Source organism: Aquarana catesbeiana, linkage group LG01 (assembly GCF_042186555.1).
Source record: "Aquarana catesbeiana isolate 2022-GZ linkage group LG01, ASM4218655v1, whole genome shotgun sequence".
Lineage (NCBI taxonomy): Eukaryota > Metazoa > Chordata > Amphibia > Anura > Ranidae > Aquarana > Aquarana catesbeiana.
Window position 1 is genome coordinate 727,440,117 of NC_133324.1, and position 20,557 is coordinate 727,460,673.

General features: G+C 42.2%; 1 protein-coding gene across 4 annotated transcripts in view; it reads left to right on the forward strand.

Annotated features, from left to right (window-relative positions):
• Positions 1 to 632: 632 nt before the first annotated feature.
• LOC141112037 (uncharacterized) overlaps positions 633 to 20,557 on the forward strand; it is a 46,892-nt gene continuing 26,967 nt past the window's right edge. For all 4 annotated transcript variants that reach the window (XM_073604419.1, XM_073604426.1, XM_073604442.1 and 1 more), the window contains exons 1-2: positions 633 to 771; positions 9,438 to 9,593. In XM_073604419.1, coding sequence (XP_073460520.1) covers positions 717 to 771; positions 9,438 to 9,593 — 211 coding nt within the window. In that variant the 5' untranslated portion in view covers positions 633 to 716. The remainder of the gene's footprint in view (positions 772 to 9,437; positions 9,594 to 20,557) is intronic.

Consider the following 20,557-nt stretch of genomic DNA (forward strand, 5'->3'; position numbering starts at 1 on the left):
ATTTTTTTTTTCTGACACGTTGGAGTTATATCTTTCACTTTGATGTTATAAGTTGCACTGAGTAAATACAGCTGGATAAAACAAAAACGGTGTCTGTCTTTATTTCTGGCTGCAATCCAACAAAATGTGATTATTTTAAAGGGGGGGGGGTGATTCTTTTCTACATCCACTGTAAATCCACTTAAATGTTTATAAATGTAAGTGGGCAACACTATGCTTTTGCAGATAGCAGAGATTTGGGTAGAAGCCAAGTCATGTTCTGACTTTTTTGCTTTGTGTAAGAAAAAAAAAATGAACACATAGTATTTGCCCAGTTTTAGTTATATAGACAAGGTCTCATTCATTTAAATGATATATCTTTGAGTTGTATTTTACATACTTTTAAATTTCAGTAGTTCATATATTTAAACTCACACTGTTTATGTCTCCTATTTTCTTTTTGTTTATTTTATGCTTTTTTGGTTCTCATGTTCAAACTCTGCCATTATGACATTTCAACAAGAAAATCATCGTCTGCATCTTTCTTATGATACTGGCTTCTACATTGCACACCCAGTTCTGTGGTTGCTCACATAACTCCTTACAATTGGCTAACAGCTCTCAGCACTATGTATGTCAAAAATGAGCTTTAAGTTTCAATAACACTCAGTATTTTCCTGTCATCAGTTGGTAAAGGAAGTGGCTTTACTCTTTTTATTTTTTTTGAACATACAAAGATGATTCTCCAGTACAGGGTGTGTCAGACTAAACATGTTCTACTTTTTATCTCAGGTAAGCACTCATATTTTTGTAATTTAAAAAAATGAATAAAAATGTATGTTGACAGTTGGCAGTCCCAAGATAGTATTGTAATGTTTATTCCTGGACCGATATTATTATCATTACCACTATCACCGCCACTATTGTTGTGACTACTTACTTAGTATGGTTACTATTTGTTTTTGATAGCTGATAATCAGGCTGATTTACTCAAGCTGAAAATCTAGACCCAATAAACTGTGTGAATATTTTCTTCAAATGATTGATGATGGTTCAAATTATTCAGCTGACCATGATTGGTTATTCAAAATGTGCAGGAACTTACTTTTCATATGAATGGATAACTGAAGTAAATAGTCACACGCTTTATTGAGTGAAGATTCTCAACTCATTTAGTAAATCAGCTTTTTTGTCTTACATTTTGATATGTGAAAGCTTTGTATTGAACTGGATAAAAATACACTTAGCTTGTTTTTATCATCTTACTTTAACATGCAGTTAAAGTATGGATAACGCCTTAATATTACAATACAATATGCTCATGTTCTGTGCTTTCCAAACAAGCTGTAATATTCTCAAGCACACCGTCCTAAATAAAATATTCCATACACTGCGTATTATGACTCCACTTTATATAAGTATTTATTTATATGCAAAGGGACAGTATGTTAGTCTTGTGTCCTTAGAATGGACTTTAAAGATGAAGTTTAATCTGCTTATATTGTGCCTTCTTTGGTGACATCATCCTTGTGTCTATTTGCTTCTTTATGCAATGCAGACAGATCATGGCTGGTGGGAGAGGTGGGCAGAGTGCTATACATAGATTTCTGAACACATCACAGCACCCACATGTGTACTTCTCTCAAAAGCCCACGGTCCTGGTGCAAGCAGCAGGTTGGCTATTGGAAGGAGTTATGCCAAAATCAAAATGCCTTTATAGGTTGATGTCTATCTAGAGGAGTGGCTATGCTTAGGCAGGCTGCATTTGCATGCAGACCACCCTGGGTAAAGGTGTGGCTATTGCTAGGCAGGCTGCGTTTGCATGCAGACCACCTTGGGCCTACATATGCCTACATATGCCTACATATAATGCCTACATATTATGCTGAGCCCCTATGATTGAATGAACTAAAATCTAATGAATGAAAGGGGCTGACCAGAGACAGGCTGGTGAGGAAAGAACTAGAGGTTTGCAATGAAAGCAGAGTAAGCATTTTCAGTACAGGAGATCTTGTACAACTGAAGATAAGGCTGGAGTTCAGCTTTACCATATATAGTGCCTTCCATTCTTCAGCAGGAGTCCAATCTACAAAAAGCAGGAGAAAAACCCCACCCATAACTTCTAATGATCAGTGTTCCCCAATCAACATAAGTGTCCTTCAAGACTGCCATCAATGGAATATACAGTACCTTGAAAAAGTATCCATACCCCTTGACATTTTCCACATTTTGTCATGTTACAACCAAAAATGTAAATGTATTTTATTGGGATTTTATGTGATAGACCAACACAAAGTGGCACATAATTGTGAAGTGGATGGAAAATGATAAATGGTCTTTAATTTTTTTTTACAAATAAACATCTGAAAAGTATGGCATGCATTTGTATTTAGCCCCTTTTACTCTGATACTGCTAACTAAAATCTAGTGGAACCAATTGCCTTCAGAAGTCATCTAATTAGTCAATAGAGTCCACCTGTGTGTAAGTTAATCTCAGTATAAATACAGCTGTTCTGTGAACACACCAGACAGGTCAGGGATAAAGTTGTGGAGAAGTTTAAAGCAGGGTTAGGTTATAAAACAATATTCAATGCTTTGAACATCTCACGGAGCATTGTTCAATCCATCATCCGAAAATGGAAACTGTAAGGCTGGGCACGGAGAGCATTATTCAGAGAAGCAGCCAAGAGACCCATGGTAACTCTGCAGGAGCTGCAGAGATCCACAACAGGTGGAATAATCTGTCCACAGGACAACTATTAGTCGTGCACTCCACAAATCTGGCCTTTATGTAAGAGTGGCAAGAAGAAAGCCATTGTTGAAAAAAAGCCAGTAGAAGTCCCGTTTGCAGTTTGTGTGTGGGCGACAGCAAACATGTGGAAGAAGGTGCTCTGGTCAGATGAAACCAAAATGTAACTTTTTGGCCTAAAAGCAAAATGTTATGTGTGGCGGAAAACTAATACTGCACATCACCCTGAACACACCATCTTCACCATGAAACATGGTGGTCATGGCATCATGTTGTGGGGATGCTTCTTCAGCAGGGACTTGGAAGCTGGTCAGAGTTGATGGGAAGATGGATGGAGCCAAATACAGTGCAAACGTAGAAGAAAACCTGTTAGAGTCTCCAAAAGACTTGAGACTGGAGCAGAGGTTCACCTTCCAGCAGGATAATGACCCTAAACATACAGCCAGAACTACAATGGAATTGTTTAGATCAAAGCATATTCATGTGTTAGAATGGCCCAGTGAAAGTCCTGACCTAAATCCATTTGAGAATCTGTGGCAAGACTTGAAAATTGCTGTTCACAAATGCTTTCTATCCAATCTGACAGAGCTTGAGCTATTTTGCAAAGAAGAATGGGTAAAAATTTCACTTTCTATACAGGCATACCCCAATTTTAAGTACACAATGGGGTTTATTTACTAAAGTTAGAAAGTGCAAAATCCGGCTCACTTCTGTATAGAAACCAATGAGCTTCCAGGTTTTATTACGGAAGCTTAATTGAACAAGCTGGGGTTAGAAGCTCATTGGTTTCTATGCAGAAGTGAGCCTGATTTTGCACTTTCCAACTTTAGTAAATAAACCCCATAGTGTACTTAAAAGTGGGGTACGCCTGTATGTGCAAAGCTGGTAGAGACATACCCAAAAAGACTTGCAGCTGCAATTGCAGCGAAAGGTGGTTCTACAAAGTATTGACTCAGGGGGCTGAATAAAAATGCACGTCACACTTTTCAGATATTTATTTGTAAAAAATTTGGAAAACCATTTGTCATTTTCCTTTTACTTCACAATTATGTACAACTTTGTGATGGTCTATCACATACAATCCCAATAAAATACATTTACAGTTTTGGTTGTAACATGACAAAATGTGGAAAATTTCAAGGGGTATGAATACTTTTTCAAGGCACTGTAGGTGTATTTGCATGGGACATCTAAGTGACATTGGTGATGGCTTCACCTAGAACTTGCTCCCACCATTTCTGGCTCTTCTCTTGTGACACAAGGCCCCACACAAGGAGCTAATTTTTCCAGTGGTCACAGTTAAGCCATCCGAATCTCAGTAAATCCCTGATGAATTGTCCAAAATGTGACCCTGTTGGCAGTGCCCAGCTCAACAAATTTCAGTTGAAAAATCAAAGAAACCGTTTGGAAAACTGTCAGCTGAACAGTGACTGTGTCCAATAGACAGTAGTAAATGTTTGGATTTTCAGACTGCCATTGGAGCTGTGGCTGTCTGATTACAACAGTTGGCAGTAGAAAATGAAATGTGTATGGCTTGCCCTAATCTGGATGATGTTAGGGATAAATACAGCCAGTAACTGGCACTCCAACAAAACATCTTCTCTTTCCTAAGGTGTATTGGTGTCAACTACCTGCCATGCAGGAAATTTTGGACTTAAGATTTTTTTTTGTTTAACAATTTAAAAAGTTCTAATGGCTGTCCCTAATATTCCCCTATCTTGCTATGTTAGTAATATAGTTGCTCATAGGTAATACAGTGGATATAAAAAGTCTACACACCTCTGTTAAAATGTCAGGTTTCTGTGCTGTACAAAAATGAGACAAAGATAAGTCATTTCAGAACTTTTTCCACCTTTAATGTGATCTATGAACTGTATAACTCAATTGAAAAACAAACTGAAAGTGTGCACACCCTTCTATAAATGGGGATGTAGTTGTGTTCAGAATTAAGCAATCGACTAAAAGACCACTAATATTCATTTAGCAAGGTAAATATTCACTTTGGAATAGATATGTTTATATAACTTAATAAATAAGGTAACTATATGTTTCTTTTGAATGCACAGTCAGGATGCACAGTGTTTCCTTATTTGCTATGCAAAGTGAACATTCACTTCTTCTCAATGTGAAAATAACTTTGCAAAGTGAACAGTCTTTATTCCTTTAGTAAAAAAAATCCTGATATGTTAATGGTTTTAAAATATGCTATTGATATGCGTGCACAAAGAAATACACTCAACGGCCAGTTTATTAGGTACACCTGTTCAATTGTATGGTAAGAAAAATTGCTAATCAGCCAATCACATGGCAGCATCTCAATGCATATAGGCATCTAGACATGGTGAAGACGACTTGCTGAAGTTCAAACCAAGCATCACAATGGGGAAGAAAGGTGATTTTATTGCCTTTGAAGGTGGCTTGATTGTTGGTGCCAGATGGACTGGTCTGAGTATTTCAAAAACTGCTGATCGACTGGAATTTAATGCACAACCATCTCTAGGGTTTACAGAGAATGGTCCTAAAAAGAGAAAATATCCAGTGAGCGGCAGTTGTTCGGACGAAAATACCTTGTTGATGTCAGAAGTCAGAGGCGACTGGGCAGGCTGGTATGAGATGTTAGAAAGGAAGCAGTAACTCAAATAACCACTCGTTACAACCAAGGTATGCAGAATACCATTTATGAAGGCACAACACATTGAACCTTGAAGCAGATGAAGTAGAGCAGAATAAGACCACACTGGGTGCCACTCCCATCAGCTAAGTACAGGAAACTGAGGCTACAATTTGCATGAGCTCACCAAAATTGGACAATAGAAGATTGGAAAAACGATGACTGGTCTGATGAGTCTTGATTTCAGCTGTGACATTTAGATGGTAGGGTCAGAATTTGGTGTAAACAACATAAAAGCATGGCTCCATCCCACCTTGTAGCAACGGCTCAGGCTGGTGGTAGTGGTGTAATGGTGTGGGGGATATTTTCTTGGCACACCTTGGGCCCCTTAGTACCAATTGAGCATCGTTTAAACACCACGGCCTACCTAAGTATTGTTGCTGATGATGTCTATCCCTTTATAACTACAGTGTACCCATCTTCTGATAGCTACTTCCAGCAGGACAATGCACCATGTCACAAAGCTCAAATCATCTTAAACTGGTTTCTTGAACATGACAATGAGCTCACTGTACTCCAATGGTCTCCACAGTCACCAAATCTCATCCAATAGAGCACCTTTGTGATGTGGTGGAACAAGAGATGCTCATCATGGATGTGCAGCCGAGAAATCTACAGCAACTGTGTGATGCTATCATGTCAATATGGACCAAGATCTCTTAGGAATGTTTCCAAAACTTTGTTGAATCTTTGCCATGAAGAATTAAGGCAGTTCTAAAGGAAAATTGGGGTCTAACCCAGTACTAGCAAGGTGTACCTAATAAAGTGGACGGTGAGTGTATATATTAAGACTTAGCACCAACTAAATATTTTACATACATATAGGTATGGCCAGACTGTTCCTTTAGCATGCTTATGAAAAGTAGTGATATAAGTGTAATGCCCCGTACACACGGTCGGACTTTGTTCGGACATTCTGACAACAAAATCCTAGGATTTTTTCTTACGGATGTTGGCTCAAACTTGTCTTGCATACACACGGTCACACAAAGTTGTCGGAAAAACCGATCGTTCTGAACGCGGTGACGTAAAACACGTACATCGGGACTATAAACGGGGCAGTGGCCAATAGCTTTCATCTCTTTATTTATTCTGAGCATGCGTGGCACTTTGTCTGTCGGATTTGTGTACACACGATCGGAATTTCTGACAACGGATTTTGTTGTCGGAAAATTTTATATCCTGCTCTCAAACTTTGTGTGTCGGAAAATCCGATGGAAAATCCGATGGAAAATGTGTGATGGAGCCTACACACGGTCAGAATTTCCGACAACAAGGTCCTATCACACATTTTCCATCGGAAAATCCAACTGTGTGTACGGGGCATTAGAGATATTATTCAACAGACCTCGTCTAGTGTTGGAATGAGTGCTGGCATGTTGAGTAACAGCCCATATTTGTTTATATGAGTAAACACTGTTAAGCTTGTTATAAGTTCATGGAACTAGCGTCATTGTACTGTGCTGTAGCTGAATGTGGTTGGTGAGCACTGGGGTTGAGCACAGAGATTGATATCAGGCTGTTTCCGAAACAGAAACACTCAACACACACACACAGTGCAGATTTTGAATGCTAAAACAATAATAGGGAAAAGATCAGCTGCAGAGAGACCACAGGCAATACTGGAGGCTAGTCCTTTTGTCCACTACCTGTCTTTTTTGATTGCAGCTTCCAGAATTCAGGTGTTCTCTAGTGGAACTGACCTACAAGAATGAAAATTTGCTGTTATAGTGAACATTTAGAAATCAAGGACATTATTGTTAGGCTCAGGATATTCGATGTGAGATTTGGTGATGTCACCACTGTACTACTCACTGTTCTTGTTGCTAGAGCTTGAGGAAGCATAGCCCTGCCTCTACAAAGATGGCCACCTCCACCCAGAAACACAGTGCTGATTTTGGAATGGTAAAGGGGAAAAGATCACCAGCAAAACTAGTGATTAGCCCTTTCCTTGCCTTTAAGCCCCTTTTCACACGAGGCGGACTCCGTTTCTACGGAGCCCGCCTCGGTCCACCGGCTCATCGGGAGATCAGTTCGTTGATCTCCGCTGAGCCGGCGGATGACAGGTCCCTCTCCGCTCACTGAACGGGGAGGGGCTTGTCAGGCGCCGCTGCCGCCTATGGAGGGATCGGATGAAAACGGACAGCATGTCCGTTTTCATCCGATCTCACCCGATCCGATAGCGTTGGACCTGTCTGCTTTTAGCGGATCAGACCGGGTCGGATGTCAGCGGACATGTCTCCGCTGACATCCGACGCTCCATAAACTAACATGGAGCGCCCGTTCAGGTCCGCCATCGAAACTGACAGGCGGACCTGAACGGTCCGATCGTGTGAAAGGGGGCTTAGGCTCAGCTTACAGAGTTAATTTTTATTTTTATTACAGGTACTTTACATAAACAGTGCCTTGAAAAAGTATTCATACCCCATTGACATTTTCCACAGTTTGTCATGTTAAAACTGAAAACATAAATGTATTTTGTTGGGATTTTATGTGTTAGACCAACACAGGGTGGCACATCATTGTGAAGTGGAAGGAAAATGATAAATGGTCTTCAATTTTTTTTACAAATAAATATCTGAAAAGTGAAACCATGTGGGGGTGGGGGGGCAGCAAATATGTGGAAGAAGGTGCTCTGGTCAGATGAGACCAAAATTTAACATTTTGGCCTAAAAGCAAAACAATATGTGTGTCAGAAAACTAACACTGCACATCACCCCAAACACAGAACACACCATCCCACTGTGAAACATGGTGGTGGCAGCATCATGTTGTGGGGATGCTTTTCTTCAGCAGGGACAGGGAAGCTGGTCAGAGTTGATGGGAAGGTGGATGGAGCCAAATACAGGACAATCTTAGAAGAAAGCCTGTTAGAGTCTGCAAAAGACTTGAGACTGGGGTGGAGGTTAACCTTCCAGCAGGACAACGACCCTAAACATAGAGCCAGAGCTACAATTAAATGGTTTAGGTCAAAGCATATTCATGTGTTACAATGGCTCGGTCAAACTTCAGACCTAAATCCAATTGAGAATCTGTAGCAAAACTTGAAAATTGCTGTTCACAGACGCTCTCCATCCAGTCTGACAGAGCTTGAGCTATTTTGCAAAGAAGAATGGGCACAAAATTCACTCTCTAGATGTGCAAAGCTGGTAGAGACATCCCCAAAAAGACTTGCAGCTGTAATTGCAGCGAAAGGTGATTCTACAAAGTATTGACTCAGTGGGGGCTGAATACAAATGCACGCCACACTTTTCACATATTTATTTGTAAAAAATGTTGAAAACCATTTATTATTTTCCTTCCACTTCACAATTATGTGCCACTTTGTGTTGGTCTATCTTATAAAATCCCAATAAAATACATTTACATTTTTGGTTGTAACATGACAAAATGTGGAAAATTTCAAGGGGTGTGAATCATTTTTCAAGGCACTGTATATTGTACATTTACATCAGTCCCTGCCCTCAAGGAGCTTACAATCTAAGGCCCCTTACTCATATTCATACATATACTAGGGCCAAATTAGACAGAAGCCAATTAATCTGCCAGCATGTCTTTTTGGAGTGTGAGAGGAACCAGAGTACCCAGAGGAAACCAACGCAGGTACAGGGAGAACATGCAAACTCCAGGCAGGCAGTGCCGTGGTTGGAATTCAAACCAGCGACCCTTGTGTAGCTAGGCGGAAGTGTTAACCTGTTAGCCACTGTGCTGCCCAGAGTTCAGGTCAATTAAATCTGAGTGCTATCACCTACTGTATATAATACCTACTGTATATAATATAATCAACAAAATATTGTTTAAGGCATTAATTTAATAATATACTGCTTCCTTAATAATGACATTACTTCTTATATAAAATATTTATCATTTGGAACATATCCATGGATTGGATAGGGTTTGTTGATATCTTTCATATCTTTCACATTCTATACTCTTTTATTTGCAGACAGTTTATAAAACTGAAAAACTCTTATTGTAAGAGCAATGATCAAAGATTCTTAACTTTCTGAAGTTCGCTTCTCTCTGTTTCAATTACAGGGGTATTTTTAGGCGTTTCACAAATCTTGCTGGTGGAAGGTTCTGTTGCAGGTTCCTCAACAAGCGCTGACCTAAAGAGTACAACCATAACAGTCACAAATAGTACATCTATATATGACTTTCAGAGTCAGAATACATCTACAGAAAAACCTATAGGTAAGCTGTATAGATTAAAATATGTTTTGAGGAAAATGTGGCATTTATTTTTATTTTGCAAAAATAATATTGTAAATTCTTACACTTTTAGCTTTTCATCCATGTATACAGCATGTTGGTATTACATAATTCATACCTTCCAACTTTAGAACTTGAGAAAGAGGGACACCCCAGGGAGATAAGGGCTGCGGTGCACGCAACATTCCTTGACAAAAAGTGGACATGGTTAAATTAGGCTGAATATTGGTCATGACTTTGCCCACTCAGACTCTGTTAAGCCACAGTCCTTGTGCTCACAAAATACTCCTTAATTACAGTGGCACTAATGAGAGTCTTACATACATGCATACACCTCAGTACAAAGGATATTTTTTTAAACTGAAACTCTTTCACCACACATGCCTTTCTGTGCACAGAATATAGACAGATAGCTAACACTTTGATCCTACCTTTAAGAAGAACTTCATTAAATAGTGGGGGGCTACAGAGCACCAATTAAAGCTGACTGCCCCCATCTAATAAGCCTGACTATCTAAATACATTACAGTACTTACCTGCCTCCTTCTTGCCTGATTTCCCCAGTCTTAGCGCTCTTTGTCTCCTGCTGGTCGGAAACCCATGCTGCCATTTAAAAAATAAAAAGATTCCAATACTGCACATGTGCAAGATGAGGTGCATGACATCATTTGTGGGCCAGATGATTGCAATCTCACACAGCACATGCGCGAGAATGGGCAAATGTTGCAATGTTCCTCATCTTGCGCAGTACCAGATTGCACTAGTCTGTGAAAAAAACATGTTATCTCACAGTTAGGACTAGAGATCTCTTTGGAAGACACAGCCTTCCTAGGGGGCATCTTCCAGGCCCTGACTATTTCACCACTGCCTAAGGGAAGTGGGAACCCAGTAAAGGAAGCAAAAATATATATTTTTTTCTATAGGATGATTTCACAGTGCTGCATGCTGATGTGAAGGGGGTAAAGGTCAATTTTATTTGTTGAGACAAAAAAAAACACTGTGGTCAGGTGTATGTAATGACAGCTTACAGAGTGCAGCAGTCAGGAGTGTAAAACATAAATCGCAGCATAAAAAATGCAGCACTCAGGAGTATCTAATGTACAACATACAGAATGCAGAGATTGCATGGATGCAGGAGTGGACCATCACAGTACAAGACATTGAGTGCAAAGGTTAGGAGAACCATGTAACATTGTGCCACCTGCTGGTCAGTGGAGGCAAAAATGTCCTAGGAGTTGGCAGTCAGTGGGAGGAAAAGTGACTGTGGTTAGTAGTGAAAGAATTCCCCTTTGGCAACGTCAGTTGAAGCAAGAATGCCACTTTAGTTTTTTTATTTTTTTATTTTATGTGTTTCTGTTTAGCCCTGCACAGCTGTATGTCTCTTTGTTGAAAAGTAGATGTAAGATTCTTTCTTAATAAAATCTAATTAAAAAAAAAAAAAGAATCAGCCCTTCCAGCATCTGCAGCAGTAGCAGGAAGAATTCCTCTCCCGCAGAACTGTTGATCTGTGAGAAGAAAATTCCCTTTACCCCTTTACAGGCATTGGTGATGGTTGGATTAACCCCACTCCCTCCACTCAGCAGTCATTGAGGACCCATAAATTGATGGTGCTATAGAAATACCTAAATAAATAATACGTAATTAACACTTGGACATTGTGGAAATGCAATGGGGCATTGTGGTAATGTATGTTATATGCATTGCTGTATTTCCAATCCAGCTTAGTGCTTGTCCTATTTTTGGTCTTCTGTGGTGTGCTGTCAGTCTCAGCACAATGCACAAGGAAAGGTAAAAGTGAAAGGTACTATAATGCATATTCAAGAACCTCTTAAAAGTGCACTGAAATTGCATTCAATTTGAGGTGCAGCAGTGTGAACAGGTCCTGTAAAATAAACAGGAAAATCAAATACAGTATTTACATATGTGGTATATATATTCTCACTAGGGTTCCAGCAGGGTTGGTTGTCCTAACTGATAACCTCTTTACTTGCTCTCATGGAGAACAATGCAGTTGCTATAGGCTGGTGTGCAAAAAAAAAAAAAAAAATCGGACTGTTCACTTTCTCAATATCGCTCCTCTCTGTACACCAGGTTAGCACATGACTGATCAGAAGCAAAGGAACTGTAGATTAGCAGCAGAGGTGACGGGACATAGACTGGAAGCATTGAGCAGAGATCTGTAGAGTGCTGGACATTTATGGGAGAACAGTTTAGGCAGCATACGATGAGTGGACACAACAAGAGACCTGGGTGTGGTTCCGGGACACAGCCCAGACTCGTGGGATGCCACAGTTCTGTTGAAATCCCAGGACAGTCTCACGGAATTCTGGAGGGTTGAGAGGTATGCATAATAGGTTCACATGAATGGCAAAATGATGCTTACCTAATCAATCCATTGTGTACCTCCGGGGCACTGATTTTTTTTCTGTGTGTCTTCCATATCATGTCCACACGCTGTCTGTTTTATACGTGTATGAATACATTCAACCCTTTTGCTGCCACCGACGTACATCAGCTGCAGCCACTGGTAGTGTGTGTATATTTTAGAGCAGAGTTGTCACTCTCAAGTAAGCTGTGTCTGCTTGCTCTACAGTAGAATGAGAAGGTGTTGCAGGGGGCATGTCTGTCAGCATTGTCACCACTGATTCACAAAGCTGTAGCTTGTCAATCAGCACCTGGCTAAACCTAGAACTGCCCACTGCTTCCTGGATTTACAGCACCACCTCTGTTTTTGGAATGATCTCACTTTGCACTGCAGTGTCTTGGAGAAGGAGTGTGAGAAGCACAAATAAAGGGGGATTTAGCTCAATCAGGGAAGGTAAATTAGTTTTTTTGGCTTGTGAGTGGATTTGGGACTTGTTTAGACTGTCATAAAGAAGCTTTTAGTTCTACATTAATATTCATTTTTTTGGGGTCTCCTTTATTAAAGAAGACCATTAGTTCAGTAGTAACTGACATTCAAGATAGTAGAGGCCCTCGTGTTGGGGAACCATTTTGCTATGTTGATGTCTGCCCATATGTTTGTAGGCAGGTGACTATTGGAGTATACGGTACCTTGCTTCTGCTGTAATATGGTTTAGTATGATCTGTGTAACATTGTTTTGGGCCAGCAGGCTGCCTGTGGGGTTATACGTGACTGTAAACTGCATCAACTTTAGTAAAGTTTCAGTTTATGCAAAGAGAATGCCCGATCTGAAAATCCTGGGAAAAATGATGCATGTAAGGCATACAAAAGAACAGGGCTTAAAATGGGGGGCGAAGAGAAGTTCAGGATAGAACACTAACAAGGGTTAGCAAGTTGCAAAATCTGATGGGTAAAAGGCTATTTTGCCATAGACATGAGTAACCAGAGGAGCGTTGGGTGCTATAGCTGCCAGCCAATGGAAGAACAGTGTGACTTGGCAGGGATGATGGTGTGCTCTGGTAGCGAGGGAGTTTCTAAACGTAATCTTCTCCCTTGCAACCGGGACTGTTATCACGGCACAGAGCAACTATGGATCTAGCCTGTATGTAACAGGAAAGAGGAAGAGAGGAGGATCCTCAGGCGTACAGAAGCTTAGAGTTAAGTAGAGAGTTAGTTACTGGATGCTACTGAGAAGTCTTGAGTGGTCACCCGGTTTGAGGTGACCAGATGGCTGTGCTGGAGTAGCGGGATACAGGCTTTGCAGTATTCCCTCAGAAGTGCTGCACCTGACAGAAGAAGTCTAAGTACATTTAGGAAATGGTGAATCACTGTGAAGTGCAATTGTACACAAAGAGTTAACTGTGCCAGTAGCTTTTGCTCGATTCTAAGTAAGAGAACCAAATTCATGCTGTTTTCACTTGACCACGATCTCTGCCCGCTTAGGAAGGCATTAGCAAGCACAGTTTCCAGTGTCCCCACCCACATGCTTGTAGCATGATCTGGCGTTATAATGTAAGCTAAAAAAACATAATAAGAGCCCTTTCACACTGGGGCGGGGGCGGCGTCGGCTGTAAAACGCCGCTATTATTAGCAGCGTTTTACCGTCGGTATGCGGCCACTAGCGGCCGAGAAAGGGTTAAATACCACCGCAAAGCACCTCTGCAGAGGTATAGCCGCGCCGTCCCATTGATTTCAATGGGCAGGAGCGGTGAAGGAGCGGTATATACTCCGCTCCTTCACCACTCCGAAGATGCTGCTGGCAGGACTTTTTTTACCGTCCTGCCAGCGCATCGCTCCAGTGTGAAAGCCCTCGGGGCTTTCACACTGAAATGAAAGTAGCAGCACTTTCGGGTCGGTTTGCAGGCGCTATTATTAGCGCAATAGCGCCTGCAAACCGCCCCAGTGTGAAAGGGCTCTAACTGATGAAACTGATTCTTATTTACAAATAGAGATGGGCCAAACACCCCCCTGTTCAGTTCACACTGGAACTCCAGAACAGAGAAAAAGTTCTGACCCAAATGGCAAATCCTAATAAAGTCTATGGGACCCGAACTTGAAAAATCAAAAGTTCCCATTTTGAAGGCTTATATGCAAGTTATTGGCCATAAAAGGGATATGGGGGACTGGGTACTGCTCTGGGGGACATTTATCAATGCAACGTTTTTTTTCAGGAGCAGTGATTTTAATGATTCTCCCTGTAAAGTGGCGCATTTGTACCATGGATAGAACCTACTGCAACAAAACTGACATTTCTAAAGAAAAGGAATTCATGAAATTACATTTAAATTGCTGGAAATACAATACCATTGCCGTCAATAGAAAAATGTTTTAAAACTGGCGTGGAGACATGCTTTCAATACTCAATTTGAGAATTCTCAAGTGGCTTTCTATACTTTGACTCTGAAGGATTTACTCAGAGAGGAATCTATGGTTAAACCTTTGTCTAATATATATATAAAGAATTACTACCCAACATACACATGGGACTGAAAACTCTTAAGGCCAAGTGGGTGGGGGACTTCCCTGCACTGGATATGGAAGATTGGGAAGAAAGGTGGGAGTGTTCTTTCTCCCAACTGGTTTCCACTAAATACAGACTCATTCAGTTCAAAATTATACATAGATTTTACTTCACACCCATGCGTTTACACAAAATATACCCATCTATTCCAGCTTCCTGCTGGTTGTGTGCTTCACCCTCAGCAGACTTTACTCATGTATTCTGGAACTGTCCCCAGATAAAAAAAAAATTGGTATGAGGTAACCACATTTATTTTAACTGTCACTACCATTCAAATCCAATTGACAGTGGATGTGTGTCTGCTAGGACTTGTCAACCCTCTGACTCCTCACCGAGCAGCCAGAACCCTGTTGGGGTTATTACGAACTAGGGTTGCGCTGAAACCGATACTAGTATCGGTATCGGCGGCAATACCGAGCATTTGCATGAGTACTTGTACTTGTGCAAAATCTCCCGATGCCTAATCCGATACCTGGGAGTGAAGAGGCGGCATCGCTCGCTCCCGGAAGTCAGTGGGTGGAGAGGGCGGAGCAGAGAGCGAGTCCTCAACAGGCTGGCAGTAGTGGAAGGTAAGCTGGCCCGTGCAGGGCGCAGCGACATGTTCCGTCAGAATCGGCGACCTGGGCCGTCGCATTTGGTTACGGTAGTGATGTTCCGTATCTCCGTCAGGGGTTGAACACCGCGACACCCATCTTGTTACACCCTGCACTCGGCCACAGTAAGCCTGCAGTGGACATCTTGTTACACCCAGCCCATATAGTTCACTAACTATATGGGCTGGTTGTAACAAGATGTCCGCTCCTGCCTTCTGACTGTAAGCTTACTGTGGCTGAGTGCAGGGTGTACCAAGATGGGCATCGCAGCATTTGTACTAGAATTGCATAGTCCTTCCTTTCCAAGTTTGAATTGCTATTATCTTACTCTCATCTCATCATTTATTAAGCCAGCATCAGTGCCTGCCCATCGGTGCCGCCTATCAGTGCCAGCCATCAGTGCCCAGTCAGTGCCATCTATCAGTGCTGCATATTAGTGCCCATCAGTCAGTGCCACCTATCAGTGCTACATAAACAGTGCCACCTATCACTGCTCCTCAGTGCTGCATATCAGTGCCTATCAGTCAGTGCCACCTATCAGTGCTACCTAACAATGCTCATCAGTGCCTCATATCAGTGCTCATCAGTGCCGCATATCAGTTCAGTGCCCATCAGTGCTGCATATTAGTGCCTTCTCATCAGTGCCCTTCAGTGCCGCCTCATCAGTGCCCATCAATTCAGCCTATCAGTGGTCATCCACTGCAATTGCAGCGCTTTACAAATCATTCATTCATTCATTCATTCATTCATTCATCCGTGCAACCTCATCAGCACATATCAGTGAAGGAGAAAAATTAACTATTTACAAAATTGTGGTTTGAAACTCACATGACATAAAAAAAAATATTGGTAATCGGTATCGGCAAGTACTTGAAAAAAGTATTGATACTTACTTGTACTCAGTCTTAAAAAAGTGGTATCGGTGCAACCCTAGTTATTATTTTATTATGCACGTAAGGCCATTGTACTCAGGTGGAAATCCTCCTCTGCACCATCATTACATTTTTGGTTAGTCAATTTAGCCCTGCCATTATACAAGGCCACTTACCTGTCTCGCGGCTGTGCCAAGACACTTTACAAAGTGTGGGACATATGAGTGGAATCCCCATCCACAAATGCGGACTCTCTGGATGACTAGTGTCAGCTGTCCTCATTAGCACACCTTCACAAATCAACTAAGGCTGGCCATACACTATTCAATTTTCCTGTTCAACTTTCCTTTAGATTTACCAAAACCATATAATAGGAGGTCAAACCTAAACACTTTCAATTTGGATGCAATCAGGCAGGCCCTTGTACTACATAGTTGAAGGTAAATCTAAAGAAAATTGAACAGGAAAATTGTATGGTGTATGGCCAGCTTAAGTTTTCACAGCACCCCTGGCATTCCTCCATGTGTGAATTTTCATGACTTCCTCAGCATCCCTTCGGATGGGCTTAGGATGCATGCTAAATTCCCTGGGGCCACATGCAGCCTACGGGACATCCCTGATGTAGTGCAAGTGCCTGCCTGATTGGATACAGAGTGATTGAATAGATGGTGTCTCCTCCCATTATAGAGTTTTGGTAAATCTAAAGGAGATTGTAAAGAGATTGTACAATCAGATTTTATAGTGTATGGCCACATTTATACACCTAAAATTACCTAGTTGCGCTTCAGTGTCATTAATTGTTAACAGCACACCAAACAGAAGAAAACACACATTTTGCCACATGAAAAAACAGGTGACAAATGCAGTAACAAATTTACAAAAATGTCCCATGAGCTACTTTGCCAGGAGGAGCGCAGCCCATTGAAATCGACTTTTTTTATTGGTGGCCAATATATATATGTTTTATTTTACTGTGCACCCCATCACTTGCCTGACGAAGGGGTCCTGCGCGGCCCCAAAACATTGCACCTCCCTTGTGATGTGACCGTTTTCGATGAAAAACCTTTCTTTGGACAATCTTGTGTGCTGATCCATGGTGTGCTGGCGAAGATGTACTTCCCATTGAAATCGACTGGCTGCCCTATGTGTGTCACTGGAAAAAGAAGACAAAAAACATGCGCTCCCACTACTCTAGATGTGAATGGGGCCTGAAAGTGAAATTGCTGCGTTTACAGAAGACAATGAGGCTCCATTCACATCTGTGTGTTTCCAAACGCATGGCAAACTGCACAGAAAAATGTGCACTTTGCCATGCATTTCAGAAACACTGCAAATGTACATTGTGCATGTACCTGTTAAAGGCTCCCCACATGCGGCAAACACACTGAAAACTGCAGTAACGCACCATGCGTCAGTCCAAAAATTGTTCTGGAGCTTCTCTGGGGCGATTGTTGCGCATAGGCCAGTCTATTCAAGTGAATGGGCTGCCCTATGCGTGACGAGTGATAACACTCCAAAACACACAAAACAAACACATGCGTGAATGTGAGTTTTTGTTCGGTGGAGATGTGAATGAGGCCTCATGACTGAGTGTCTCCATCCACTCCCTCCTATGTACTTGTATAAAGATGCCATACACTATGCAATCTGATTGTACAATCTCTGTACAATTTCCTTTTGATTTACCAGAACTATGGAATAGAGGACATGCCTGAACAATCCATTCAATTTTTAGCAAATCAGGCAGGCCCTTGTACTACATAGCTGATGAGAGATCTAAAGGAGATTGTACAATCTGATTGTATAGGAAGTGGGTGGAAAGTGGTATTGTAATGAGGGAGGTGTGAACACCCTATCATGCCCTCTTCTTCTTATTTCACTTTGCTGAGGAAGATCCTGCATTCTTTACTTGATAATCCAGGCCAGTTGTGTTGTTTGGCCCTGCTATTCAGGAATTTAACTGCACCAATGAGAGTGGCTTAGCTGAAGATACAAAGCCTCATCCTTCTTCAAGGGGGCTGAAATTACTAGTGCCATACAGGCCTGCACACACATACTCAGGGCTCTGTATATCTAGTGAGTGTGTGGGACAGTTTATCTGGGAAGTTAAGCTATTAAATAGTGAATTGAATACAGTGTTTGTAGTTGGGCCTGTGGTGTCAAGAGACAGAAGCGAGAGGTCTGACATAAAGAGGGTCAGTCTTCTGCTCTCCTCCTGCCTGGACTCATAAAGCCAAACATGAGTGGGGTGGCACAGCGGTGTAGTGGGTAGCACTCTCGACTAGCAGTAAAAAGGGTCGCTGGTTTGAATCCCAACCATGACACTACCTGCCTGGAGTTTGCATGTTCTCCCTGTGCCTGTTTGGGTTTCCTCTGGGTACTCCGGTTTCCTCCCACACTCCAAAGACATGCTGATGGATTGGTTGGCTTCTGTCCAAGATTGGCCCAGGTGTGTGGGTGTGAAGTTGGGGAGCTTGGATTGTGGTCTTCTTGGGGGTGGGGACCGATGTGGATGTGTGGAGCGCTGTTTAGATTGACACACACCCACACTCACTCAGGTTGAACTGGATGGACTGGTGTCTTTATTCAACCTTACTATGTAACTATGAGTAAGGGCACTTTCACACTGAGCAGCGCCGGGCGTAGGCGCTTTACCACTTTTCAGGGCGCTTTTAACCCCCCGCTAATTACCGAAAAGCCCTGTCAAAGCGTTGCTGCAGCGGCACTTCGGTGGCGCTTCCCATTGATTTCAATGGGCATTGGCGCTTTAGGAGCGGTGTCTTCTACAGTGCCTCAAAGATGCTGCTTGCTGGACTTTTTTAAGCTGGGGAGCTTGGATTGTGGTCTTCTTGGGGGTGGGGACCGATGTGGATGTGTGGAGCGCTGTTTAGATTGACACACACCCACACTCACTCAGGTTGAACTGGATGGACTGGTGTCTTTATTCAACCTTACTATGTAACTATGAGTAAGGGCACTTTCACACTGAGCAGCGCCGGGCGTAGGCGCTTTACCACTTTTCAGGGCGCTTTTAACCCCCCGCTAATTACCGAAAAGCCCTGTCAAAGCGTTGCTGCAGCGGCACTTCGGCGGCGCTTCCCATTGATTTCAATGGGCATTGGCGATTTAGGCTTTCACAGTGGAGTGAAAGGAGAGGGACTTTGCAGGCTCTATTTTTAGTGCTATGGCGCCTGTAAAGCGCCTCAGTGTGAAAGGGGTCTAAAAGTAACCAATCCGATATAAAGTGTCATATTGTAATTTATTTGCCATTTAAGTGTGCCTTTGCTCTTGGGGACATTCTCAGGTTTGGAATCCCCTGAAAGCAGCCTGAATACAGTATTTAGCTATATTTCTCTTAATCCCAGTTATTGATACTGTCTGTTATTTTTTCACAGAAATATTAGTAATTAGTAATATCAGTAAAGACAATTTCTGTGTTTTATCATAACGTGTGTGTTTCTCATTGGTCATTGCACTTACACTATTGCCAGGTGTGCCAGAGGGGGCTGAGACTGTTAGTAGGGTTGAGAGGCAGAGTAATGTACTGAACAAACTTAAGCAGCTCCTGTGGGCGGTACCTCATTTGTGTTCTAGTCATAGTGGCTTTTTTTTTGTTCTCTTTTAGCTTTGTTGTTGTTATGTGCGAGCCTGGATATGCCCAATAGGCTCTGTTTTGTACCTAACCTTGAAAAACTGATTTAAAACAATTACAAAAAAAAATTAAAAACGCAGTCGGGGTTCCCCCCAATCCATACCAGGCCATTCGGGTCTGGTATAGATTTTAAGGGGAACCCCACACCAAAATTTAAAAAGATACCAGCGTGGGTTCCCCTCAAATTCCATACCAGACCCTTTATCTGAGCATGCAGCCTGGCAAGTCAAGCAAGGGGGGGGGCAAGTGAGTGCCCTCCTCCTAAACAATACCAGGCCACATGCCCTCAACATGAGGGGGTGCTTTGGGGCAGGGGGCCTTTGACGTCACCAACCCAGCATGAACCGGTCGGTGAAGTCACAAGGGGGGCGGTGCCTTCAGGTGACCCCCTGCCCCTTATTTGTCAGCGGAGCATTTTTTTTTTCTTTTTTTGGGTTAGGGTGGCGGCGTGATTGACAATAAATCTACATCGGGGGACATTGTTTTTTTAATTCTTTAATAAAGGGATTGTCAAAAACTGTCTCTGTGTTTTTATCACTATGACACTTTTTTTTCCAGATTCCGATAAGCCGCTCACCCGCAGATCCCCATAACCACCGCCCAGGGTTGTCAGAAAGAGGCCCCTGTCCCCATCAACATGAGGACAAGGTGCTTTGGGGTGGGGGGGATGCCCATGTTAAGGGCATGTGGCCTGGTATGGTTCGAGGGGGGGGGGGCGCTCGCTTGGATAAGGGTCTGGTTAGGATTTTGGGGGGGGACCCCACGCAATTTTTTAAAAAAATGTTGGCGTGTGATTTCCCTTAAAATTTTATACCAGACCCGAAAGGGGGGCCCCCACGCTGTTTTTTTTTAAAACTTTTTTATTGTCGGCAATTTTTTCTTTTTTATTCAGCTGTCTGCGGGG